We start from the raw sequence: 24,174 nt of genomic DNA, 5'->3' as shown, positions 1-24,174 counted from the left end.
GGCCCCGTGCGGGGAGCTGGGAGGTGCTCGGTCCTTCTGTGCAAGAGTTTATGTGATTCTGGGGACTATGGTCTTCCCTAAAATCTTGGAAGGATTCACTGGTGAGCCCTCTGGGCCTGGGCTTTCTTTGGGAGGTTTTCATTAATGACTTTGGTTTCTTTATTAAATATCAGACTCGTCAGATTTTTCTATTGCTTCTGCCAGCTTTGGTAAATTGTATTTGTTTTCAGAAAATTTGTCTATCCAAATTTATGAGTTTATTCATAATCCTTTCATTTTCTCTGTAATATGTGCAGATTCTGGAATAATGTCCCCTTTCTTGCTCTTGGTAATTAATAGTTTATCTCTTCTCCCTTTTTCTTTATTAGCTTTATTAATACCAATTTCATGAATCTCTTCAAAGAACCAACTTCTGACTTTGTTGATTTTCTCTACTGTGTGTTATCCCCCCCCCCCCCAGTATTTTATCATGAAGATTTTCAAGCATACAGAAGGGAAAAATTGCAAGAATTGTACAGTGAATGCACACATATCCAAAGCCTCGATTCTACAGTGGTTAACATGTTGCTGTATCTGCTTTGTCGATGTCTGTGGATCTGTCCAGTAGTTAATAGTGTTCTTCGCTGAGTTTCAGAGTTAAGTGATGGACGTGGGGTGCTTCGCCTTTAAACACTTCAGCGGGCGCCTCACTAATTAGAGATGAACATTTGTTTACAGTTCTGAGCTAGAATTTCCGTACAGCGAGACGGACAGACCGTGAGTTTAAATCCGTGACGTTGACACATACATACAGGTGCCGTGTACCCCACACCCCTCCCTGTGAGACTCACGTCACCCCAGAGTCTTCTGACGATCCTTCCCATCAGCGCAGAGAGGATCACTCTGAATGGAATCGTGTGGCGGGGGCCTTTCGAGGGCTTCGGGCTCTCCACGTAATGAGTTAGAGATGTGTCCGTGCTGGTAAATATGCCAGCGGTTTGTGCCTTTTTATGGCCGAGTAGCATTCCATTGTGCAGCTGGACCACTGGTGTGTCGGTCGTCAGTCGACGGGCATTTGGGATATTTCTGCTCGGGGCTGTTGTGAATGGCCCCGCTGGGAACATCTGTGTGCAGGATTTTGTGAGGACTTAGGTTTTCAGTTTTCTTGGGCATATGTACTTTCTTGCCACGTTGATTGATTTGTTAGTAAAGTTGGGTTTTTAAGTATCACAATCTGTTTGAACTGGCCCCAACAGAAATGTGGGAGCTGCTGTAAGAGCACAGGCGTGACCCACGTGGGGAGGTTCTCTGGACGGGACTGGAACCAGGGACCAGGGGGCTGTCTGTGTCTCGCCGTCTGTCCGTCTCCACGGACTACATGTCAGGCTCTGTCTGTGCCTGTCGGTCTGTCTGTCTCCCCTGGCGCTCTGTTCCGTATATCCGTTTCTTCTTGTTCTCTGCAGACCCACATTCCTGAACATGAAGCAGGCGAGGCTGCTGCCGCCTTCCGGAATTCTGAGTTCTGGGGGCTTCTGGGAGACCTTGCAGATGTGCACAGCTTCTGCCCGTTCTCACAGGCCGGCCCTTCTCCCTGCTCGTAGATGAAGAAGCCCTTCCGTGCTGTTCTTTGACTTAAAAATACTTTCTCCCAGACAGTACTGCTCAGAGTTCTCACACCATCGTGGTTTGATTTTGTTCAGTAACACAGTACTTCGGAGAGAGTATTTGCCACACCCGTTGTGATTTACGCATTGTTGTTGTCTTGTAGCATCCAGACCAAAGCATTTACTGGTGTTTATTAATCCGTTTGGAGGGAAAGGACAAGGCAAGCGGATATATGAAAGGAAAGTGGCCCCACTGTTTACCTTAGCGTCCATCACCACCGAAATAATCGGTAAGGTATAAATTCTCCGTTAAATACGTAGGCGTGTTTGAGAATGATTCTAGACAAGATTTTTATCTTATGTGATTATTTTATTTATTTATTTTTAATTTTTTTAAATGTTTATTTATTTTTGACACAGCGCGAGTGAGCATGAGTGGGGGAGGGGCAGAGAGAGAGGGAGGCCCGGAACTCGAAGCAGGTTCCAGGCTCCGAGCTGTCAGCACAGAGCCCAACGTGGGTCTCAAACTCACAGACCATGAGATCATGACCTGAGCTGAAGTCAAACGCTTAACCAACTGAGCCACCCAGGCGCCCCTCCACACTTTAAAAAAAAAACAACAAAAAAAAAACTTACTAAAATTTTATTTATTTTTGCTTTAATTGTTTTCTAATGTTTATTTTTGAGAGACAGAGCAGGAGCGGGGGAGGGGCAGAGAGAGGGAGGCACAGAACCTGAAGCAGGCTGCAGGCTCCGAGCTGTCAGCACAGAGCCCGACGCGGGGCTCGAACTCACGGACCGTGAGATCATGACCTGAGCCGAAGTCGGACGCTTAACCAACTGAGCCACCCAGGCGCCCCATCATGTGATTATTTTAAACAAAATAAAACAAGTTGTTTTCTATGCCAGAGTGGGAACAGTACAAAACAAAGAATGTATACTTCTCTGGCCCAGTCTTAGCATAGAAGAGAAACACGAAGAAGATAAATGGGTCAGGATCACGGACAGAAGATTCGCGGAAGAAGAAAGACGAGTGATTCGATAAGGCTTAGAAGTAATTTCACCAATGAGTGATGTTTTAAGAAACGTGATGTGGTTTTTAGTGCAGATTCTCAACGCCGGGCGGGTGCAGGAAGCCGGGGTTCTCCTCCCCGGACCCCGTGCTCTGGGGTCTGCACACGCGTGTTAAAGAGCCACTGACAGTGCGGGCGAAGAGCCTTACAAATTAGGGGGTCGGCGAGGAGCCCAGATGTGAGTCCTCCCCAGGACGGCAGTCGGATGCACAGAAGTGCCCACGCGTGCACTGCCACGTCCCGTAAGAGCGGCACACTGAGACCGCGTAAATGCCCGCTGACAGGAAACGTGGAGGTACCGCTGCCCGAGTGTGGCGAAACGGAAGGGACAGCGGGTGGACCTTTAACGTGGTCTTTACGGAGAGCTTTTCACTTAAGAAAACGGTCAGGGCCGGGAACACCGGGGTATAAGTCTGCGCGCACAGCAGAATTTCAGTTGTGTCTTTGTGTCTTACGTTGAGTATATAGATATGGGCTGACGTTTTTTCTTTTCTTTTCTTTTCTTTTCTTTTCTTTTCTCTTTTCTTTTCTTTTCTTTTATGTCTTGGTATTTTCTAAAATTTCAAGCTAACTTGGATAATAAGGAAAAGCTATAAAATCTCTTTCCAAAAAGTTACCATTTGTTGGCAATTAGATGCAAGAAGGTGGCGTCTCCCCCGGAGGAATGCGTCCTGAACGAGGGTTGCTTCCGCCTGGGCTCGGCGCCCCACCCCCACTCCATCCCCCTGAGGATGTTCTAGGACCTCATTTTAAAAGAATGATTTGCTTGCCTCTTATGTTAACTCAGACTCTCAGATTCAAACGTAAACCGTACAGTGAAATACTATCTTTTCCCCGTAGTCACCGAACGTGCTAATCAGGCCAAGGAGAGCTTATACGAGATCAACATAGATAAATACGACGGGTGAGTAAGGTTCCTTTCAGGCCCTCCCCACCTGTCTTAGTTTTGTCCGCTCCCTGCCCTTGCTTTTCTTGATTGTCAAAGTAAACCTGCTTCCTATAGAAAACCAGAAACTGCAGAAAATATCCATCACACCTTCTCCTGCGTCTGGGAGACAACCGTGGACCGTTTTCCTTCTCCTTCTTACCACCTGCATATGCAGATTAACTTTTTCTGAGCAGTGGAGAGCACGGCGTTGCCGGGACAGCAGAAGGGACCCTAACGCCCGTGTCCCCTGCAGGATCGTCTGCGTTGGTGGAGACGGCATGTTCAGCGAGGTCTTGCACGGCCTGATTGGCAGGACGCAGAGGAACGCCGGCGTGGACCAGAACCAGCCCCGGGCAGCCCTGGTGCCCAGCCCACTCCGGATCGGCATCATCCCCGCGGGTAGGGCGTCCTGTCCCTGTCCCCGTCCCTGTCCCTGTCCCCCGGGGGCATGGAGCTCCCTTCAGGTTCATTCTGTTCCCGAGCTGGGGATTTTATCAGCACATGGTGAAGGCTTTGTTGACAGTTGATGGCGGAGGAAAGGACCGCTGATGTGTGCCTGGGGGAGTCCTGTCTTCCCCTGACACCTGCTTCCCACAGGCGCCCAGCAGCTGGCAGCTGGGGGACAGTTGGCTCTCAAAGGACTGCCGAATGGCAGGGGAAGGGGCTGGGGGGACGGGGGGCACTGGGACCCCAGAGCGCAACTGAGGAGGGAAGGACCCCAGAAAGCAGGTGGTCTTCTAGAAGTGGCTTGTAGCCCAGACCTGGGGGCGCTGGGGTTGGGGGAAGGGCCCGTGCAATGGGGGCCGGGAAGGAGGGAGCCGGGCCTGTTAGCCCCGTGGGTCCCTAGGCTGTGTCCCAAAGACATAGCTCAGCGGGTTTTAGGTCTTTCTAGGAAGTGCCTAGTTCTTTGAAAAATGACAGTGCTAAGCCAAGCAAAGCCTGGGCATTGTTGGTTTAAGGCTTTGCAAACAAGGCCACGGGGATGAGGCGCCTTCTGCCCTGCGCCCTGTGTCCCCGCCCTGTGTCCCCACTGACACAGACCGGCTGCGGGCCAGGGTCTGGGCAATATCCCCACGTCACGCGTCATGTAATTCCTGTAATTCCGTGGTCACGACCGCTCTGTGAGGGAGGTGCCGCCATCCTCCACAGATGAGGGGTCTCAAGGTCACCCAGAAGGGCACGGACCGTGGGAACTCAGAGACCTCTCTGCCCCACCCTACAGTCAGGAGGAGTCTTGTCTTTTTCCGGCTGACGGTGTTTGTGTGTTAAACGTATTTATTCTTGGTCGCTTAGGTCTCAGCTGTTTTCTCAGGTTGGGCTTGGCTTTGGACTTTGAATGTGGTCTGCTCTGGGCTACGTGAATTTTGTTTGTCCACGTGCCAAACTATTTTTCCTCGATGTCTTTTATCACCGCGTGCCTGCAGTAGCTCTAATACCTAAAACTCTAAGCTCTGAGCGTTCACGTTCGTGGGAGCCCGTGCAGCTGCATCAGGCATGTGAGGACGGACCGAGGCCGGCTCTGCGCCCTCTGGGCCTTGGGGTGCAGTGAACTAGACGGGTGTGGCCTCTGCCCACGGAGGAGCCCCCAGCACACGAGGAAGCGTGGGCGCTGCGGGGAAACAGTTCAGGGAGAACGGCCGGGACAGCTTCTCTCTGCAGGAAGTCCAGGGCCGTTCTGAGAGGGGACAGGCGAGGCGCCAGCCGTGCACGGGGTCAGCTGGGACGGGAGGCAGATGGGAATGAGCTGTGCGCTGAGGAGGGGGGCCCGTGGGGCAGGAGTGCCAGGACTGGGGTAACGGAGGCGCCTGGACAGGGGCCCAGCACGGGGCTCGAGTCCCGAGGGCCTTGCGGTGAGACACAGAGGGAAGAGGTCTCATGGGCCCGTGGGCAGTGTCGTCTGCGTGGGCTCGAAGACCACCCCCTACGCTCTGCTCAGGGCGCCATTGCCCAAGGCCTAGGGAGGACGCCCGTGGTTTGGTCGGTGGCCCCGTGGGCGGCTGTGACTTGGGCACAGAGCGAGCCCAAGGAACCAAGGGTGACGGAGGTGGCCAGGGTGACCCCGTGATGTTGGACTTGGCAGCCTGGGGAGGGGCCACGACGAGGCAAGAGTTCTGATGGAGATCCGAGACGGGGCTCCCGGGGGCCCTGAGGAGCAGTCGGGAGGAGGGGGTGGTGTGGGGGGGTCCGGGACAGAGCATGCTGGAGGCCACCGCTGCAGCCGCTCTGGGTCCCGAGCTGATGTTTCCTAAATTCAGCCTCTTTCCGCTGGAGTATTTGGAGGTATTAGCGAGGCCGCAGACAGCCGACCCTCCACCCGGCGTCTTCCCGTCACTGCCCCTGTGCTGCCCCGTGGGGCCCCAGCGCCTCGGGAGGGATGCGGCTCAGCGTGGGGGGCCGATGATGCCAGAACCACGTCCTGACGCCTGAGCTGAGCCAGACCTTGCGTTTCCGGCCGGAAGCTGGGCCTTCCTCTTGGTTAAAGCCTGGGCCACAGGCTTGAGGAGATGACCGGGGAGTTACGTCGGACCCGAGGGTCGAGCTGTTGAAGGCACGCTGACAGAACGCTAGGAGGGAACAGTGGTGTTGGGGGCACCCGTGAGGACCGGGACGTGTGCGTGGACTTGTCTGCCGGCGCCCGGGTCCCTCCACCTGTTGCAGAGTTCACCCAGTCCGTTGGTGCCCGTGCGTTCTCGGCCCGGCTGCGGCCCAGGAGTGAGCAAGGCCGGGCGCAGCGGGCTGTGGGGACGCAGACATGGGTGAATAAGGAAGAGAGCCGAGCAATGGCAGGGGCCACGCCCTTGCAGACGGGGGGGCTCTGGACGGCCTTCCGGGGTGAAGTGTGGTGAGGGCAGGAGGGGGCCTGGCTGCTGGTGTGCTGTCCTCGGGGGGCGGGGGCCTCCTGGGAGAAAGGGGCAGGTGGCAGGTGCCGGCCGAGGGGCGGCGGCCCCGTGAAGGATCCCAAGTAGGCGGGAGGCTGAGCAGTCCCCTCCTTCGAAAATCTGACCTTTTAGTAAAACGATCCCTGAAAACCGTCGGAAGCTGTGTTCACCTGCCCCACTCTTTGCCCAAAGGACCCGGGTGACCGAGAGAGAAGGTGCGTCCTGCCCGTTCAGGGCAATGGCGGGATCTAGAATTAAATCCTGGAACACAAGCACATTTCCGTCCATCTTACACCTGGATAGAAGGTGTTTGCGTTGAACTCCGGCTCCAGAAATGGGGGCCACACCCCAGCCCGGCCCAGGCCCGGACCCTGGACGCCTGACCAGAAAGGCCGGTCGCCTCGCCCTGTCCCGCCCACGCCTCCCTAGACGAGACGCCTCTGGCAGCTTGGGAACAGCACGGGCCCACCTCTGTTGTGGTTGTAGAGGGCGTCCCACGCTCGCAGCCCTTCCAGCCCCACGAGGTTCCTTCTCGAGACTCGGAGCTCCCCCGTGGGGTCCCCCTGTACGGGGTGGCCCAGACGCAGGGACGGGCTTCAGAGGCCTCAGTTTATAGGCTGTGGTGCAGGATAGAAGCCAGACGCCGGCTTCTGCGTTTTTATTGGAGGTCCTTGCAGGATCCCCACCGACCGTACGCGTTACATCCCTGCAGGTGCAGGCGAGTGTGGGGGTCTCCTCAGCTCTTGTGATGAGGGATGGCTTGCCAGGAAAGTAAACAGGGCCCTGGGCACACAAGGGGAGCGAGTGGGCTCTGCGGATGTTCTGGAAAGTTCTGGGGATGGGAAGGACTACCTCAGGGCATGCTTCAAATTAATTAGCTAGGTCTTTTGGAGTCTGTGCTCTCGAAACTGTTTATATTATCCGAGCACCCTTCAGTCTAACGACGAGTGAGCGGGTGGGAGAGTCTGAAACCGCGAGGCTTTTCGTGGACACTGTTGATGTTGATTTTTATTAAGATCAGTCACTCCTATAATCTTAAACGTTTATTTAAAAATGTGTATTTGGCTCATTTTTGGAACGAGGTGTCACTGAAGTCTTCAGGTTAAGATTGGTGAAAAATAAATATGCACGTGTTTATATAACTTACCAACATCCAGAAGCCACATGTCAGCGTAGATTACATAATTAAGAGCCTCCCCTCGGATCACAGACTGGACCAGATTCTGTTACTCGAAGAGACCCCGGAGGGTGCTTGCAACCCGACACGTCTGTCGGGAGCCTGGAACTTTCCAGCTGCGTCGGACATCACTTACGACGGGAGACCTGCAGATTGTCCCGGGGCCCAAGGGCAGAGACGTGGCCCCTGCTGGCGTCCAGGCCCCCCTGCCCGTTAACGCTGGTTCCTCCCGATGGATCTCGGTCTGTGCTGGGTGTGGTGTCGGTGACGAAACTGCCATTCTGGATCCTGTCATCCCTTTGTTAGGAAATCTACACCAGGCTTTCAGCGGACGTGTTACACTTCGCGTTGCTCGGACCCCATCCCAGACCTGCTGGGTCAGGATCTCGGGAGAGTGGGGTTCAGGACCCTGTTGTGAATAAGCACCCCAGGAGAGTCTCCGCCCGCTCGGGCTGAGAACAGTGACCTGGATTATGACCCAGTTAGAACCGGGCCACACCTAGGGAGGACCTGGCGGTCCAGGCACTGGCCGGGTGCCACGAGGTCACCCCCAATGTGCAGCCGAGCACGTCAGCGTGAGGCGTGTGCCCGCCATGGCCAGCGGAGTCCCCTCATGTCTGTCAGGTGACAGCTGCCGTGCCCCTGTGACCCAGGGACGGGTCACGGCGCGTTCTGTGAAACCGGGTGCTGGTGTTGGGGGGCAGGCTTCCACGGGGCTTTTTCCGGGGTCTTCCCGAGTTGTCCTTGCTCTGCATACGCTTTCCCGCTGGCAGCGTCTGCACAGGGCAGAGTCCTTTGGGTCTCGTGGCCGCTGGTATGTGCAGGGGGTTCATACTCACTGCGGAGCGCTGAGCTACGCGCCCGGCCACCACTGCCACCCGCATTTCTCGGGGGCTCTGTTCCCCGGGACAGTTCAGGAACAGGCTCCGCAGACTCTGTGAGGGGATGGCTGGTCCTATGGAAGTCCGGTCTCAGAGTTGCGTTGTTTTAAAATGTTTATTTGAGAGAGAGAGACAGAGACAGAGAGACAGAGAGAGACAGAGCATGAGCGGGGGAGGGGCAGACAGAGAGGGAGACACAGAATCGGAAGCAGGCTCCAGGCTCCGAGCTGTCAGTGCAGAGCCCGATGTGGGGCTCGAACCCATGAACCGTGAACTCATGAGCTGAGCCTACTAACTTAACCTACTCAGCTATGAGCTTAACCTACTAAGTCACCCAGGTGCCCCTATAAACCTGCTTCTTTAAAAAAAATTTTTTTTTAATGTTCTTATTTATTTTTGAGACAGAGAGAGACAGAGCGCAAGCAGGGGAGGGGCAGAGAGAGAGGGAGGCACAGAAGCAGAGGCAGGCTCCAGGCTCAGCTGTCAGCACAGAGCCCGACGCGGGGCTCGAACTCATGGACTGTGAGATCATGACCTGAGCTGAAGACAGATGCCCAACCGACTGAGCCCCCCAGGCACCCCCAGTCTCAGTGTTTCTGACAAATCAGTGTCAGTATTTCCAACATTCATTTTGTGGACGGATTATATTCGTCTTTATTTCCGTATCTATTCCAGGGCCAAAAGGAAGAGTCCACCTAGTTGGAAATCTACTAGAGTTTGTTTGTTTGTTTTTAATTTTTTTGACGTTTATTTATGATTGAGAGACACAGAGCGTGAGCAGGGGAGGCATAGAGGGGGAGACACAGAATCCGAAGCAGGCTCCGGACTCCGAGATGTCAGCACAGAGCCCGACGCGGGGCTCAAACTCACAAACCGTGAGATCATGACCTGAGCCAAAGTCAGTCGCTTAGCCAACTGGGCCACCCAGACGCCCCTTGAGTGCTTAATTAATACGATGATATGAAGGACGTTTTTTTTTTCTCTCTCCTACTTCAGGGTCCACGGATTGTGTGTGTTTTTCCACGGTCGGCACGAATGACGCGGAGACATCAGCTTTGCACATCATCGTGGGTAGGTCCCTTTCCATGCACGCGGCAGACCCGTGGACCTCGCTGGGCATGGCCCCGGCCCTCCCGCCAGCAGAGCTCTGCGTGTGCTGTGGTTCCCTGCCACCTTGTCCTGTCCTCCCACGGCCATAGGGGGTCCTTCAAAAACACAAACCCGGGGCGCCTGGGTGGCTCAGTCGGTTGGGCGTCCGACTTCAGCTCAGGTCACGATCTCACAGTCCGTGAGTTCGAGCCCCGCGTCGGGCTCTGGGCTGATGATGGCCCAGAGCCTGGAGCCTGCTTCCGATTCTGTGTCTCCCTCTCTCTCTGACCCTCCCCCGTTCATGCTCTGCCTCTCTGTGTCTCAAAAATAAATAAAGTAAAAAAAAAAACAACAAAAAAAAACACAAACCCTGCTCAGAGCTCTCTGGGGCCCCCCATCAGGGGTCACAGGCACCCCGTGGCCCAACCAGCTGCCTCGGCATCCCCATGTGCGGGGTCAGGCTGACCCTCTGTCCTGGACACGTCTCACGCTTGCCGGTCCTCTGCTCTCACTTCTGCTCAGGACTCAGCCCCTCATCTCCATCGGGACAGGTTTTCCCAGGCCCGAATCCGTGGCACCCGAGATGCCCCTTCCAAGTGGCATTTACTGCGCTCCCGTGTACACGCCCCCGAGGGCGGGAATGGCCGCCCCAGCTGCTCAGACAGCCACGGCCCCTGCCCGGCAAACACATGGCTCCCTCCTCGTCCCTGACGACGGGGCCCCGGAAGTGCTGCTTACGCATAGCCCATTCTCGATTTCCTTAGCACGTGGGCCCCTCTTCGCCGTCAAATCCACCCTGTTTCCCAGCAGCGGCACTGAACGAGCCCCGTGGGTCCACTGTGGTTCCGTGCCTGCCGGGAAACTTCCCAAAGCTGTTGTGGACCTTTTAGTCAAGTCCTGTCGTCGGAATCAGGAACAGGAGACCCAGGGCCCACGTGCAGACCGTCCCCGTGGCCGCCTTCCGTGTGTTGCACGTCTTAGTCGCTCGGGTGCTTCTGGGCCCGCCCGTGCCGTCGAGGGGCTGAGGAGGCGCAGTGTGGAGGTGGCCAGGGGACCGTGTCTCTCCCGCAGGGGACTCACTGCCCATGGACGTGTCCTCGGTTCACCACAACAGCACGCTGCTGCGCTACTCCGTGTCCCTGCTGGGCTATGGCTTCTACGGGGACGTCATCAAGGACAGTGAGAAGAAGCGGTGGATGGGGCTCATCAGATACGACTTCTCAGGTAGCCCTGCTTTGGCACACGGCGTCTGCCTTCGCCTGCAGAGCGCCCGTTCGAGGCGGGTGCCCTGCTGGTGAGGGGCCCCGGGGCGCCCGCAGAGCAGGGCGGACACCCCAGGGCCACAGACCGGTTCTCCTGTTCGGGATCGCAGAGCGACGCGAAGGCACTGCGGCCGTGCCAAGCCGTGACCGTCCGCTCTCCTCAGGCGGTGTCACCTTCCCAGAGGGGTCTGAACGGGGGCGGGGTCTGGAGTGGGCACGCCTGCTGCTTGGCGACTGTCACCCACCCGGCCACCACCCTTTCCGGTTTGCTTTTGGGTCAGTCGGTAGTAAGTTAAGTCGAAGAACCCCAGGTATTAAAATCTGAACCCTTTTCTTGGGAGAGAAACGGATAGTAATGTGCTGGGTCTGAGGCACTGCAGAGGCCTGTTTAAATCAAAGCTACAGTATCGCTTTGCAGTTAAAACGCAAGAAACTCCAAAGTAATGTATCTCCCCGAACCGTCATTAGGAAAAAGAATGAGGGATTAGAAAGAATCTGGTTAAGATTCGTGCCGTCTTCCTGATTACCTGCTGTTGAGCTGGCCGCTCGCTCCCGAGCCCGTGGGCCTCACCCCGGCCCACGGTCTCCTCTCCGCTAGGATGCAGGGTGTGTCCTGTCCCGTGTCTCCATCCCCACCTGGAACTCACAGAGACCTGCAGAGGCTCAGCGGTTTTTCTCGAGGCAGAGAGGAGGCCCGTTTTAGGGCCAGCGGGACACTCACGTGTCCGTCCAAGGACGGGCAGAAATGGGGCCCTGCCATCCGGGAGAGAGACCGTTCTGCAGGTCGAGCGGCCAGCCCCTGCCCTTCACCAGCTGCCGAGCTGGAGGGTCGTCCCGGGGGGAGGGTGCCACCCACGGAGGAAGTGGAGGGAGGAAGGTGGGCGCCAGGGCATTGGGAAGGGTTTTCTCCACGGGGCGGGTAGTTACTGGGGGGATCCCAGATGCCCAGCCACACGCTAGCTGCTGGTAGAGCAGGTGGGAGGCCGGGGTGGGGACGGGTTCAGCGGTGTCCCCGTCGTGCCCGATGTGACCATGGCCAGCGCCAGCCCGGCATCTGGCTCAGGGGAGTGGTGTCCCTGTTACATTTGCAGGACGTGGCAGGGTCCCCACTGTGGCCCAGGGCACCCTCAGACCCCACTCCCCTGTCCTGCTGGGCTCTCTCCAGTCAGCTGCTCAGGTTCATCCCGTGCCCACTGGGGCCGGTTCGAGGCCGGCCGGGCCCGCTCAGAGCGGATAGCACGCCACGGTCCTCCAGATGGGCCGGACACAGTCCTTGGTGGTGCTGCCCTGGACCGTCACTGTCCGCGTTCTTCCCGGATGCCAGACTGGTCCTGGGTGACCTTGGGCGGCCGAGCCAGGGAGACGTGGGAGCGTCGCCTAGCAGTCTGGGAGGAGCAGAGAGGTGGCCCTGCCCTTTGATGAGCCTCCACCGAGTCGGGGAGGCCATCTCCAGATGTCGGGGGCTTTGCCACATGCCAGCCCTGCAGCGATCAGCGGGCAGGCAGGACGGGTCACTGATGGCAGAGACCTCCACCGCTGAAGGCAGCCCTGGTGACCTGGCGCCCAGCATGGCCCGATCCCTTACCGCTCCCATCACACAGGTCTTGGGATGCGCTGGTGGCACGGGGCAAGGGGCGGGGGGGGGGGGGCGCTGTGTCCCAGAATAGGTGCAGCTGCGGGGGGCGCGGGGGGGGGTGGTGCTGTGTCCCAGAACAGGTGCAGCTGGGGGGGGGGCGCAGGGAGGGCGCTGTGTCCCAGAACAGGTGCAGCTGTGGGGGGCGCGGGGGGGGGGTTGCTATGTCCCAGAACAGGTGCAGCTGCGGGGGGCGCGGGGGGGGGGGGTGGTGCTGTGTCCCAGAACAGGTGCAGCTGCCGGGGGGGGGGAGGGGGCGCTGTGTCCCAGAACAGGTGCAGCTGGGGGGGGGCGCGGGGGGAGGGGTGGTGCTGTGTCCCAGAACAGGTGCAGCTGGGGGGCCGCGGGGGGGGGGGGGTGGCGCTGTGTCCCGGAACAGGTGCAGCTGGTGGTCTCATGGCCAGAAAATGACGCTGGGGCTGCTTTACTTTGTGCTCCGTTCCCAGGTTTGAAGACCTTCCTGTCACATCACTGCTACGAAGGGACAGTGTCTTTCCTGCCAGCGCGGCACACAGTGGGGTCTCCCAGGGACAGGAAACCCTGCCGTGCCGGGTAAGCACATTCTTCCGTGTGTTTCTATTGCAGAGGGCGCGAAATAAAGCTGGGCTGCTTGGGGGTGTGCTGCTATCGGGGACACGTATCTTCTAAGCGTAGATGCGAGACCGTGGTTCTGGCGTGCCCGGCGATAGCGTAGCTCAGCGCACGGCTTCCGGGCCCACACGTTCCCGAGCCCCTGTCCTTCTTTAATGAAGAATCTGAGGCCACAGGTCACAACAGTTAGAGGCAGAGCTGCTGAGCCGAGCCGAGGCGCCGATCTCCCTGGCGTGAACACGCACCGTTGCACGGTGAGCCCAGGCTGACGACGAAGTTCCGAGCTGGCCGCTTGCTTGGTACCGCCTGGAACAGACGACCGTTGGGTCACCTGTGCTGAGCGACCTGCGCCTGGCTTGGCACGTCACCAGCCAGCGCTCTGCTGACCTCGGGGCCAAGCCGAGCTGGCTCTCGGCACGCCAGCGCCACGGCCGCGTGGGATGCCCTTGGCTTCTTTGCCACGCGCGTACACGCTCTGCAGAAGGACGCGTGGGCGCGCGTACGTTTTAAAAGATCTGACTTGCAGAATTCAAACTCACGTGCAAAGGGGAGAACTGCCAGGCGCGTGCGCTCCCTTGTCGCGGCCGCGTGCCTCAGGAAGGGCGGTGACGTCCTTGTCTTCCAGATGCTTCGTGTGCAGGCAGAGCAAACAGCAGCTGGAGGAGGAGCAGAAGAGGTCGTTGTACGGTCTGGAGAACACCGGTAATGTCTGGGCCGCGGACTCACGGTCACTGCCGCGTGTGTTGGGGTTTTAAGCTGTGGAACCTCTGAGGGCGCTGCGTCTTCCCGCTGCGCGTCCCCCCCCTTGTCGGTGGGCGCGTGTGTCCCTCTCTGCTCGCCTCCGGGCAGCAACATGGCTGCTCTGGACTGGGGGCCGGCGACAGTTCCTGTCAAGGGTTATACTCTGGTCTGTGGGCTTTGCCAGGCGCCGGGAAGGGGCTGGGCGCAGCAGCGTTCCAGAAACTTAGCTGTGGACACTGACGTTAGAGTTTCGTGTAATCTTCGTGTGTCACAAGATACTGTTCCTCTGGAGTTTTGTAAACCACTTACGAAGGTGAAAGTTATTCTCGGCTGACACGGAATCGGGTGACAGGCCAGGCTCGGTGGCCCCCGCTCTAAGTTGTTCAGACGTCCCCACGTGAGGACCAGTGGAACAGCTGTGCCCCTTCGGAGGCGACCCTCCGGGCACGGCGGCCGGCACAGGGCCTGTGTGCTGGGGCCGAGGGTCAGTCCACGGGAGATCCGTAGGGACGGTCTCGGGACGTGCGCCCGCGTGTGACGTGCCGTCTGCGATGCCTCTTTCTGCTTCAGAGGAGGTGGAAGAGTGGAAGGTCGTCTGCGGGAAGTTCCTGGCCATCAACGCCACCAACATGTCCTGTGCTTGTCCCCGGAGTCCCCAGGGCCTGTCCCCGGCCGCCCACCTGGGGGACGGGTCTTCCGACCTCATCCTCATCCGGAAGTGCTCCCGGTTCAACTTCCTGAGGTTTCTCGTCAGGCACACGAACCAGTACGACCAGGTGAGTGGGGCGCTCGCCCTGCCCCGTCCGCGCTGGCGGGCGGGGTCCATTTGGGCAGCGTCTACGCGGGCAGCGTCCGTGCAGGCAGCGTCCCTGCGGGTGATCCCTGACTGCCGTGCCGTAGGAACCCGCTGCCGAGTCCCAGGGAACAAGGTCAGGTTTCTGGTCTGCGTTTCACCCAGTGGAAGCTCCTAGCGTCTGCTCCTTCTGAGAGCTCGTTAAAGACACAAACCTCTTTCTAGCAAACCTTTCCGTAGTCGCTGGCATCCTTGTAGTTAACACAACGGCAGACCCCAACTCTAACGAGATAAGTGTGGGTTGGCCTCTGTAGTAAGATGTGTTTTCCTTTTTTTAAATTACATCGCGTTTCAGGTCTAGCATAATGGTATTTTTATGTGGTTTGCAAAATAGTGTTTGTTAAAAAGATGAAGAATTCTACAAGTCCCTAGTAGGGAACTACCAGAATCTTGAGAAAGCGCCGGTCGCCGTGGACGCGCCGGGAGGCGGGCGGCGGCCTTCGCTTCGTGTCCGAGCTGCGGGCGCGCCGGGCACGGACGGGCCTCCCCCGCAAAAGCGCCTGTTAAAGCGCCAGCCCCTTCCGTGTCTCTCTGCAGTTTGACTTCGCTTTTGTCGAAGTTTATCGCGTCAGGAAATTCCAGTTTGTATCGAAGCACGTGGAGGACGAGGACAGCGACCTCAAGGAGAGGGGGAAGACGCGCTTCGGGCAGATCTGCAGCGACCACCCCCCGTGCTGCTGCTCCGTGTCCAACAGCTCGTGGAACTGTGACGGGGAGGTCCTGAGCAGCTCCGCCATCGAGGTCCGGTGAGTGACGGTGGCCCGAGGGCGCCTCCAGGGGCCCCAGGACCGCAAGCGTGAGGGTGCACTGTAAACGCGCGCGCGGGTCCACGCAGCCGGTGCCCGAGACCCCGCCACCGGACTCTGGGGAGGATGCCCGCGTGTGGACGGTTCCCGCGATTTCCCAAGCCCCCCCCCGCCGTGTCGCCATCTTCTCTTCTCCTTGAGCCCCAGCACCGGCTTCTGTCCCTTTGCTCTGGCATTTTCTCTCTGTTCTCCTGATTACACACACAAGCCGTCCGCCTTCACCGGGCCCACCGGGAGCCCCTCCGGCCTCAGGGAGCCCCGTCTGCGGCCGGCGCTGGACTCTGGCTCGTGGCCTCCGGGGGGCAGGCACCAGGCACGCTCTTCCGGCCGCTGGCCTTCGGGCAGGGGGTCCTCTGCAGACCGGCTGGGGGTCTGCCATCTGATGACACGTGTCACACGCCCAGAGGGAGCGCGAGTGCGGAGAAAGTTGTCGATCAGGCTGTCGAACGAGGTGAAGGTGTAAAAATGGAGTGAAGTTCCAGGGTCCTGTGCTGTCTGCACATGTCGGGGCGAGCCTAGCCGCCTTGACGGAGGCCAGGCCACGCGCTCCTTGACGACAGAGTGCGGACGATGTGGGAGGCGACACGGAGGGGCCTGCAGCCCCGCACCCACACCTCCGATAACGTGCACGTCACTGTGTACAATCCCGACGTTAAATGGCTTTTCAGCCCGTGGGATGTGCAGTGTCGAGCCTCCTGCATCAGCATCCGGCCAGGCCATCAGGAGAGGCAGCCTCAGCCTCATCGAGGCGCACGTCTGCTCGCACCTGCTCCTGTGGCCACCGCGCGATCAGTGTGGCCATGACTGCCCAGCTCAGATCCCAGGAGAAGGGGCGGGGACAGGACCACAGGGAAGCCCGCCAGGATTCGGCTTTTGTCAACACATTTTACAAGTTACAGAATTATTTTTGATGCTGGCTTTGGGATTTACTGGAAAAACAGGATACTTTGAAAATTAGGAAAAGCATTCTTTTATGAAATACATGCTATATATCACGATAAATATCACTATGCCTTGAGCAGCAGGTGACTTAGTTATGGGGTTTTTATTACTGAACATCTTTAAAAAAATCTTTTTTGTTCATTTATTTTTGAGAGAGAGAGAATCTCACACAGGCTCCACACCCATCAGCACGGAGCCTGATGTGGGGCTCGAACCCACGAACCATGAGACCATGACCTGAGCCAAAACCAAGAGTCGGGTGTTTAACCAACTGAGCCACCCAGGCACCCCTATTACTGAACATCTCGGAGGGGGCTGTGACGTCATTAATAATTTGGGAAGGAGGCATTGCCGGTGGGGACCGGACAGCCACGCTGACCGCTGAGTCCCTCTGGCTCCTCTCGTCCTGGTGCTTGCGGAAGGCGGGGTTCTCCAGGGCACCTCGGCCACCCTTCAGCCCCCTGGGCTCTGGCTGGTGTGGGGCCCCCTCCTCTTGGGCGACTGAACATCCCGCACGTCCTGGACAAGGGGGGTTGCCCTGCACGGAATCTTCTCCGTGGCCTGGAAGCTGAGAAAGCAGTCACCCAGGGATTTGTCACTTTGCTAAAGCGGGGGTCTACAGGTGCCTGGGTTTTCTGTTGGCCCTCGGCTGCCCTCAGCTGCCCTGTCACCACGGGGTTGGGCCCAGAGACAGCCAGGATGAGACCCCCACCCCACCTCTACCCTTGACCGGCAGTGGGGCCGAGGGTCAGGGGGACCCTGGGGGTGACACGGCGCCCTTTGTCTCTGCAGGGTCCACTGCCAGCTGGTTCGTCTCTTTGCACGAGGAATCGAGGAGAACCCTAAGGAAGAGTCACAGAGCTGAGACGCTGTCACGCATCACCTGCCTTGCTGTGATTGGGAACCGTGACCGTTGTTTAAGAAAATTACTGCAGACCGATTACGTTGATATACACATTTAAATTTAGAAATTTATTTTTGATAGTTGAATCTTGATTTTAGAAAAATACCTTCGTCAACAATGTTGTGAACATACCTGGCATTTTCGGTTCTACGTGACTCTTTGGGCTGCGCTTCACGTAACTTCTTCTCAGCCAATGGCACTTACCAGTTTGGGGGCGCTGGCTTCTTAGGTTTTAACAACGCCGACGGTGCAGATTTTCAAAGGGCCCATCGGTGGCTCTGCCCAATACGTTTAGGGGCCGCGAATGTGCGGTCACACCATCCGGACGGGGGTCTCCCCGCTCGCTGATCCAGTTATTTGTGGTCGGGTTTCGGAAAGTAGTCGGTCGCCTTCATTTTGCCTTCATCTGAGCTTCTGCTTAGGAAACTTCCAGACTCTCTCTGTCCCGGGCAACTACAATGCAACGTAGCCCTGCTTCGGGGACACCTCGGGAGTGCAGCACTGTTGTGGGGACACGGACAGGAGTGGCACTTTATCTTGAAAACCCAGGTCCTTGCTTTCATCACAGTCGTGTTTCTGGGACAATCCGCCTGGTCAGCAGGAACAATCACGGGCCCTGGAGACGGCATCGGTTTTACGGCTAGGTGCCGACGCTTTATGGCCACACTGGGCGGGGGGGGGGGGGGGGTGGCATGGAGAAAAGCTGGCACGCAGTAGGAAAAAATTCACTCTGTTGAATGCTGTGTTCACTTGACATCCGGGCACCCTGCCCCGGTTGGCGGTGGGGCTCCCGAGTCCCGGGGGCTACTTTGGTGCAGGCCCCGGGTCTATACATGTGGTCCCGACTGGAGCTTTTCTTCACGTTCAGTTCTACATATTTATTGAAACTGTTGTCCTTTTCAGCCAGAATAGTGTAAATGGTGTCTTCAGGGTTAGGATTTTAGATAGTTTTCCGCTGAAGTGCTGGAGCTGCATCGGCCAGGGGTTCCCTGCAGCGGCCGGGGGTTCCTTACAGGCAGCCAGGGTTCCCTGCAGTGACCGGGGGTTCCCTACAGGCAGCCGGGGGTTCCCTACAGTGGCCGGAGTTCCCTACAGGCAGCCGGGGGTTCCCTACAGTGGCCGGAGTTCCCTACAGGCGGCCAGGGGTTCCCTACAGTGGCCAGGGGTTCCCTACAGGCGGCCAGGGGTTCCAACCTACAGGCGGCCAGGGGTTCCCTGCAGCGGCCAGGGTTCCCTACAGTGGCCAGGGTTCCCTGCAGTGGCCAGGGGTTCCCTATAGGTGGCCAGGGGTTCCCTACAGGCGGCCAGGGGTTCTCTGCAGCGGCCAGGGGTTCCCTACAGGCAGCCAGGGGTTCTCTGCAGCGGCCAGGGGTTCCCTGCAGCGGCCAGGATTCCCTGCAGCGGCCAGGGTTCCCTGCAGTGGCCAGGGGTTCCCTACAGGCGGCCAGGGGTTCCCTACAGGCGGCCAGGGGTTCCCTGCAGCGGCCAGGGGTTCTCTGCAGCAGCCAGGGGTTCCCTACAGGCGGCCAGGGGTTCCCTGCAGCGGCCAGGGTTCCCTGCAGTGGCCAGGGGTTCCCTACAGGGAGCCGGGGTTCTCTACAGGCAGCTGGGTGTTCCCTACAGGCGGCCAGGGGTTCCCTGCAGCAGCCAGGGGTTCCAACCTACAGGAGGCCAGGGGTTCCCTGCAGCGGCCAGGGGTTCCCTACAGGCAGCGGGGGGTTCCCTACAGGCGTCTGGGGGTTCCCTACATGCGGCCAGGGGTTCCCTGCAGCGGCCAGGGTTCCCTGCAGTGGCCAGGGGTTCCCTACAGGAGGCCAGGGGTTCCCTGCAGCAGCCGGGGTTCCTTACAGGCAGCCAGGGTTCCCTGCAGTGACCGGGGGTTCCCTACAGGTGGCCGGGGGTTCCCTGCAGCGGCCAGGGGTTCCTTACAGGCAACCAGGGTTCCCTGCAGCGGCCGGGGGTTCCCTACAGGCAGCCGGGTGTTCCCTACAGCGGCAGGGGCTCCCTGCAGCGGCCAGGGGTTCCCTACAGGCAGCCAGGGGTTCCCTGCAGTGACCGGGGTTCCTCACAGGCAGCCAGGGGTTCCCTGCAGTGGCCGGGGGTTCCCTACAGGCGGCCAGGGTTCCCTGCAAAGGCCGGGGGTTCCCTACAGGTGGCTGGCGCTTCCCTGCAGGCCTGGCCACCGGCCCTGGGGTGGCCCTCGTGCATGCTTGTGGCCCCATTTCCTTTGTATTCATGCTTGGCTATATGGGAGATGCATCGAAAATAGCTTTATTTGAAATACAAGATGAGGCTTGAACTCTGGTTTGCAAAGAGAGGAAGCCTGTTACAAGAGGCGGTTCACAAGCCGTCATGTGCTTTACGAGTGCCCTTGACCTCACGTAGGCACAAGTAGTCATTTTAGCATTAACAGACATCATATATTTTTAGAATTTACTTGCAGCATTTATATTTTGAAGTATACATGAAATTTCCTATTTTATCATTCAATCCCAGGTCAGACAAAAAGGGTAGCTTTAACTGGCTTTTTTATTTTAATAAGATCACATTATCAAGCGATTGTGCGAATCCGATGTTTTAATGATTAGCGGGTGGGTGAAAAGTCTGGGTATGAAAACTAATTCTCAGTGCTTGCTGCTGGTTGGAAGAAACCAGACCCAGGACTGGCAGGTCTGAGCAGGGGCGCGAGGGCCTCCCCAGCGGGGCTCCCGGCCGCCCACAGCCGCTCTGTGGATTGTGTTACTTGAGGTTTCCTAAAACAGTGCTGAAGTCCATTGCCGGTTTTAGAAAAACAGTCCAGGCCGGAGTCCACAGTTCACGTTCACCGAGAAAGCGGGCCACACGGTTCCCGGAGGGGCTGACCTTGTGCCGACATCACGGGCCTTGGGACGGTTCTTAGGGTGCGTGTGGTTGTGTGAACACCCCCCAGCACTCCTTGATAATCTCTACACGGGATGGAAGTACTTTCCAGACATTCCCATGTGGGCAGGGGGTTCTGATCTCACGAAGGCCCCAGACGGAGCCCCAACATGTGCACGTCAGAACTGACAGCTGGTTAGTGAGGACTTAGGATCATCTAGGATTAGTCTAGGCTTTAACTTCCCGTGTGACTCATTGGTGCAGAAAACCGTGGCGGTAGTTACGCCCTGACCCGTTTCCCGCTTGTTCTGACTACCAAGGAGGAACCTCGGAAGCTGCACCTGCTCGGCGGGCAGGCTCGACTTTGTTCCTTGTACAATCTCGTGTAACGGGGCAGGACCGATGGAAGAGGTGGCTTCATTTTCTTTTAATCTTGCGGGTTTCGAGATTAGAAAATGGCATATTTGCTCTGACACGTTTGAGAAGACAGAAATAAAGTTACGTTGGGCAGAATTTTTTTTTCTTTTATAAATTCCTGTTATTTTCAAAGCGGAGCATGTTTTGTGAAAACACCAATGTACAATTTAAAGAGCAAGAATAAAATGAGCGACGGTGTTACCTACCGGCCAGGCCCAGAGTCCCTGTGTGTCCTTATGGGCTGACCCCTCCCCTCCCCGCCCCTCCACAGAGGTGACTGTTTGCAGCGTGCTGTTCCCTTTGTCCGTGTGAGGGGAGGGGACGCACACGACACACACTGTGGCATAGGATTGTTTTGAGCCGAAGACCATCGGGCCGCAAATGCAGAAGGAGCTTCCTGCCCCCCGCCCGCCCCGTCCCCGCTAAAAGTGGGACATACACTTCCCCTCGAGAAGGTGTGCCCTCCTCTCCGCTTCCGGGAGCAGAACCCCGTCCACTGCGTCTACCGCTGGGGAGGTGGGTCTGCACAAGCCTAAATCTTCCATCATTTCCCACACAAAATTCCCCAGTAGGGGGCGCCCGGGTGGCTCGGTTAAGCGGCCCACTTCGGCTCAGGGCACGGTCTCACGGTTCGTGAGTTCGAGCCCCGCGTCGGGCTCTGTGCTGACAGCTCGGAGCCTGGAGCCCGCTTCGGATTCTGTGTCCCTCTCTTTCTGCCCCTCCCCCACTTGTGCACACACGTGCACTCTCTCTCAAAAAATAAATTATTACCTAAATGAATAAACGTTAAAAAAAAAATTCCCCAGTAAAGTCATGTTACCTTAGAAGCCCAAACCCCTTTCCTTCCTTTTTTTTTTTTTTTCTTTTGGGGGGGGATGAGCGAGACAGGATCCTAAGCAGGCTCTGGGCCGATAGCAGCCCAACATGGGGCTTGAACTCACAAACCTCAAGATTTGTGACCCGAGCTGAAGTCAGACGCTCCATCGACTGAGCCACCCAGGCGGCCCCCTCCCAAACCCTGGTGTCTGTCCTCTTGTCACTTCTTGACAAAGTTAAGCGTCCACTTGCTAAAATGCTACATAAGCCCCGGGTTTAACCACCTCCGTGGGACTTCGCATGAACTAAACATCATCAAATAAAAGCACTGTGTCCTTCCTCCCGTCCATCCACCTCCCGTCGGCTTATCTGGCAGGACAGGACACGGCTGCTGAGCCCCAGCGGGCGGTAGCGGGGTTTTCCTTCCTGAGGGCTCAGAGGCTCAGGCACATGGTTCAGTCCCACGCACTTCGCTCATTGTGTGAAAGGAAACCCACCGCGTGCTGTCTTCTGTAACTTCCTCATTCCGCACGTTTTGAGACGTTTTCATCACGGAACTGAACTTCCCGGCGTGCGAACGCTGCACTCGTTGCCATTTAGAAGGGTCCTCGCTCAGGTCTTTCAACAGCTTTAGAATTTTCCCTGAAGTCTCTTTTCATTCTGTTTAGATATATTCCTAAAAAACGTATTTGGGGGCTGTTACCTCCTAAAAAATTTTTTATTTTACATAAAAATGGGATTTTTTTTAACGTACCACAGGGTCTCCAGAAAACGTGCCTCGTGTGACAACTTAGCTGTAGACCTGGGGTTTCCCCAGTCCCATCACCTACCCGCAGGAGTCCTCGAGGAGATGCCTTTACGACCTTACACGTTTCGGGTCCCCCTGTCTGCACCAGCTCGGACTGCTAGGGACAGAAGGGACAACAGTGCCTCTAAGGGAGCAGGGTCCAGGACCCTGCAGAAGGAAGGGGCGGGCTTCCCTGCTCCGGTGGGTTCTGGGGGCTTCCCCACACACCCCCGCACAGGACAGGGTCTTCTGGATCCTTCCTCACCTCGCGGGCAGCGGCTGCCCCCTGAATCTCCCGCAGCCTTCAGGGCCATCACGCCCCAAGTAGCCGACCCCTCACTCCAGCCTCCGAAACAGCAGACGTGTTCGGAGCCAGCTCCGCGTGTTGGTTTCTGTGGGTGAACAGAATCACCACCTTTGGCTCCTGACCGCGTGGTGACAGCCCCCCAGGCCACGTGTGGCCCTCGCATTTACTCACACGGTCCTGAGACTCGCTCGCTAGATGCTGTTACAGAAGAAACGGCGGGTGCCCGTGAAGGGGAGCCCGCCTGAACAAGACCGTTAACAGATGACTCTGTGTTCCTGTCTCCTCCGTCCCCGGACCCTCCCCACCCGATCTGCAGCCAGAAGGAGCACTGCAGGGGCTCGATCTCTCCAAGAACAAAGGCCAAGTACTACAGGGGCACCAAGTCGCCTTTTTTGGCTTCACGGACCCCCAGGCGAAGCCAGAGACGGCCTCTCCGGAGTGCTGCTGCGAAATGCAGGGTCCAGGCCCCCAAAGGAAACCCACCACCTGAAATACAGTCAGCAAAGTTTTCAGTCATGATCAGGCAGCTCTGTGCTGCTTTACTGGCACATCAAATAGGAAAACAGGCGTGGAACCCGGAGCCCCACCAGCGAGGGTGGGTGGGGCCTGTGCCGCCCACACCCTGGGCTCGGATCCCTCCTCACCCTTCTGCCTCCAGAGACCAGGTGTCCCCCCAGGGCCGGGCGCTCGCAGGGACCGTCCTGTCGAGCTGTGCTGCAGAGGGGCGAGCGGGGGCTCTGGGGCTAGGCAAGCCCTCTCTTGCTGTCAGGAGAGTCGGGTTGGGGGACGGCACGGGGATTCCCAGGGACCACTGGCCCTTCACGGCTACGTCCCAGCCCCTCGGACAGCGCCTGCAGCAGATGGATGGGGAGATGGCCGGACGAACAGGTGGATGGAGGCAGGACACAAGGCCACGCCCCTGGGGGCAGAGCTGGCCCATCAGACCTGGTTTCTGTCCAGCTCCAGCTCACCTGGTGGGAGCTGGGTGGGTCTCTGCCTCCCGCGGGCTCCTGTGGGCTTGGGGCGCTGGGGGCTGGACGCCCTCAGTCGTGTGCAGCTCAGCTCGGTGCGGGACTGCGGCGGGTTCGGAAGTCGGCCCGGTTCCCGCATCCCTGTCTCCAGGGTCAGTGTCTGGACCGGCCAAGCCACAGGTGCCACTGGGGATCCCTCTGCCCGGGGTCCTCAGGACCCCCCACCTCTCAGCCTCAGACCCCAGGGGAGGGCCCCAGAGACGCCCACCCCTCCCAGTGAGGTCACGCCCAGGGCCCGCACCCCAAACCCGAGGCGCCGCTTCCGTTCCTTCCCCAGGCTCCCCCGCAGCCCTGCAGTGATGGTCCCACTGGCCTACAGTCTCCTTCTAGAACCTGGGGCCCTGCTCCCTGCTCCCCCCAGCTCCTCGATGTCCCCGGGCCCCTGGGACCCTCCTTCGTGGCCCCATCCCACAGCCCGCTCCCCGGGCACCCACCCCACCCCCCACGGTCACCAAGACAGCTGTGGAGCCCCAAACCCCCAGTACCCTCCAGTGCCCTGGTGGCCGCGGGATTCCTGGGCCCCCGCTGCCTGTGACGCACTCGGGCTCTGCCAGGAAAGCCAAGCGCAGCCCCCTTCCCGCCCCCACCGCTCCCCTGAGCACAAAGCATTTCAGG

General features: G+C 58.1%; 1 protein-coding gene across 1 annotated transcript in view; it reads left to right on the top strand.

The window, feature by feature from the left end:
• Nucleotides 1-17,480, top strand: part of CERK (ceramide kinase) — a gene marked incomplete at its 5' end in the record, with an annotated part of 44,814 nt that extends 27,334 nt beyond the window's left edge. The window contains 10 exons of the mRNA XM_053894804.1: nt 1,748-1,873; nt 3,497-3,560; nt 3,838-3,983; nt 9,518-9,592; nt 10,682-10,834; nt 12,952-13,057; nt 13,722-13,798; nt 14,408-14,613; nt 15,228-15,436; nt 17,231-17,480. Of these exons, the coding sequence (XP_053750779.1) occupies nt 1,748-1,873; nt 3,497-3,560; nt 3,838-3,983; nt 9,518-9,592; nt 10,682-10,834; nt 12,952-13,057; nt 13,722-13,798; nt 14,408-14,613; nt 15,228-15,436; nt 17,231-17,303 (1,235 nt within the window). The remainder of the gene's footprint in view (nt 1-1,747; nt 1,874-3,496; nt 3,561-3,837; nt 3,984-9,517; nt 9,593-10,681; nt 10,835-12,951; nt 13,058-13,721; nt 13,799-14,407; nt 14,614-15,227; nt 15,437-17,230) is intronic.
• Nucleotides 17,481-24,174: the final 6,694 nt, after the last annotated feature.

Source organism: Panthera pardus, unplaced genomic scaffold (assembly GCF_024362965.1).
Source record: "Panthera pardus isolate Hobbes unplaced genomic scaffold, ASM2436296v1 HiC_scaffold_6, whole genome shotgun sequence".
In the NCBI taxonomy this organism is placed as follows: Eukaryota; Metazoa; Chordata; class Mammalia; order Carnivora; family Felidae; genus Panthera; species Panthera pardus.
Note: the sequence above shows the minus strand (reverse complement) of the source record. Positions and strands in the feature narration are given on the sequence as shown.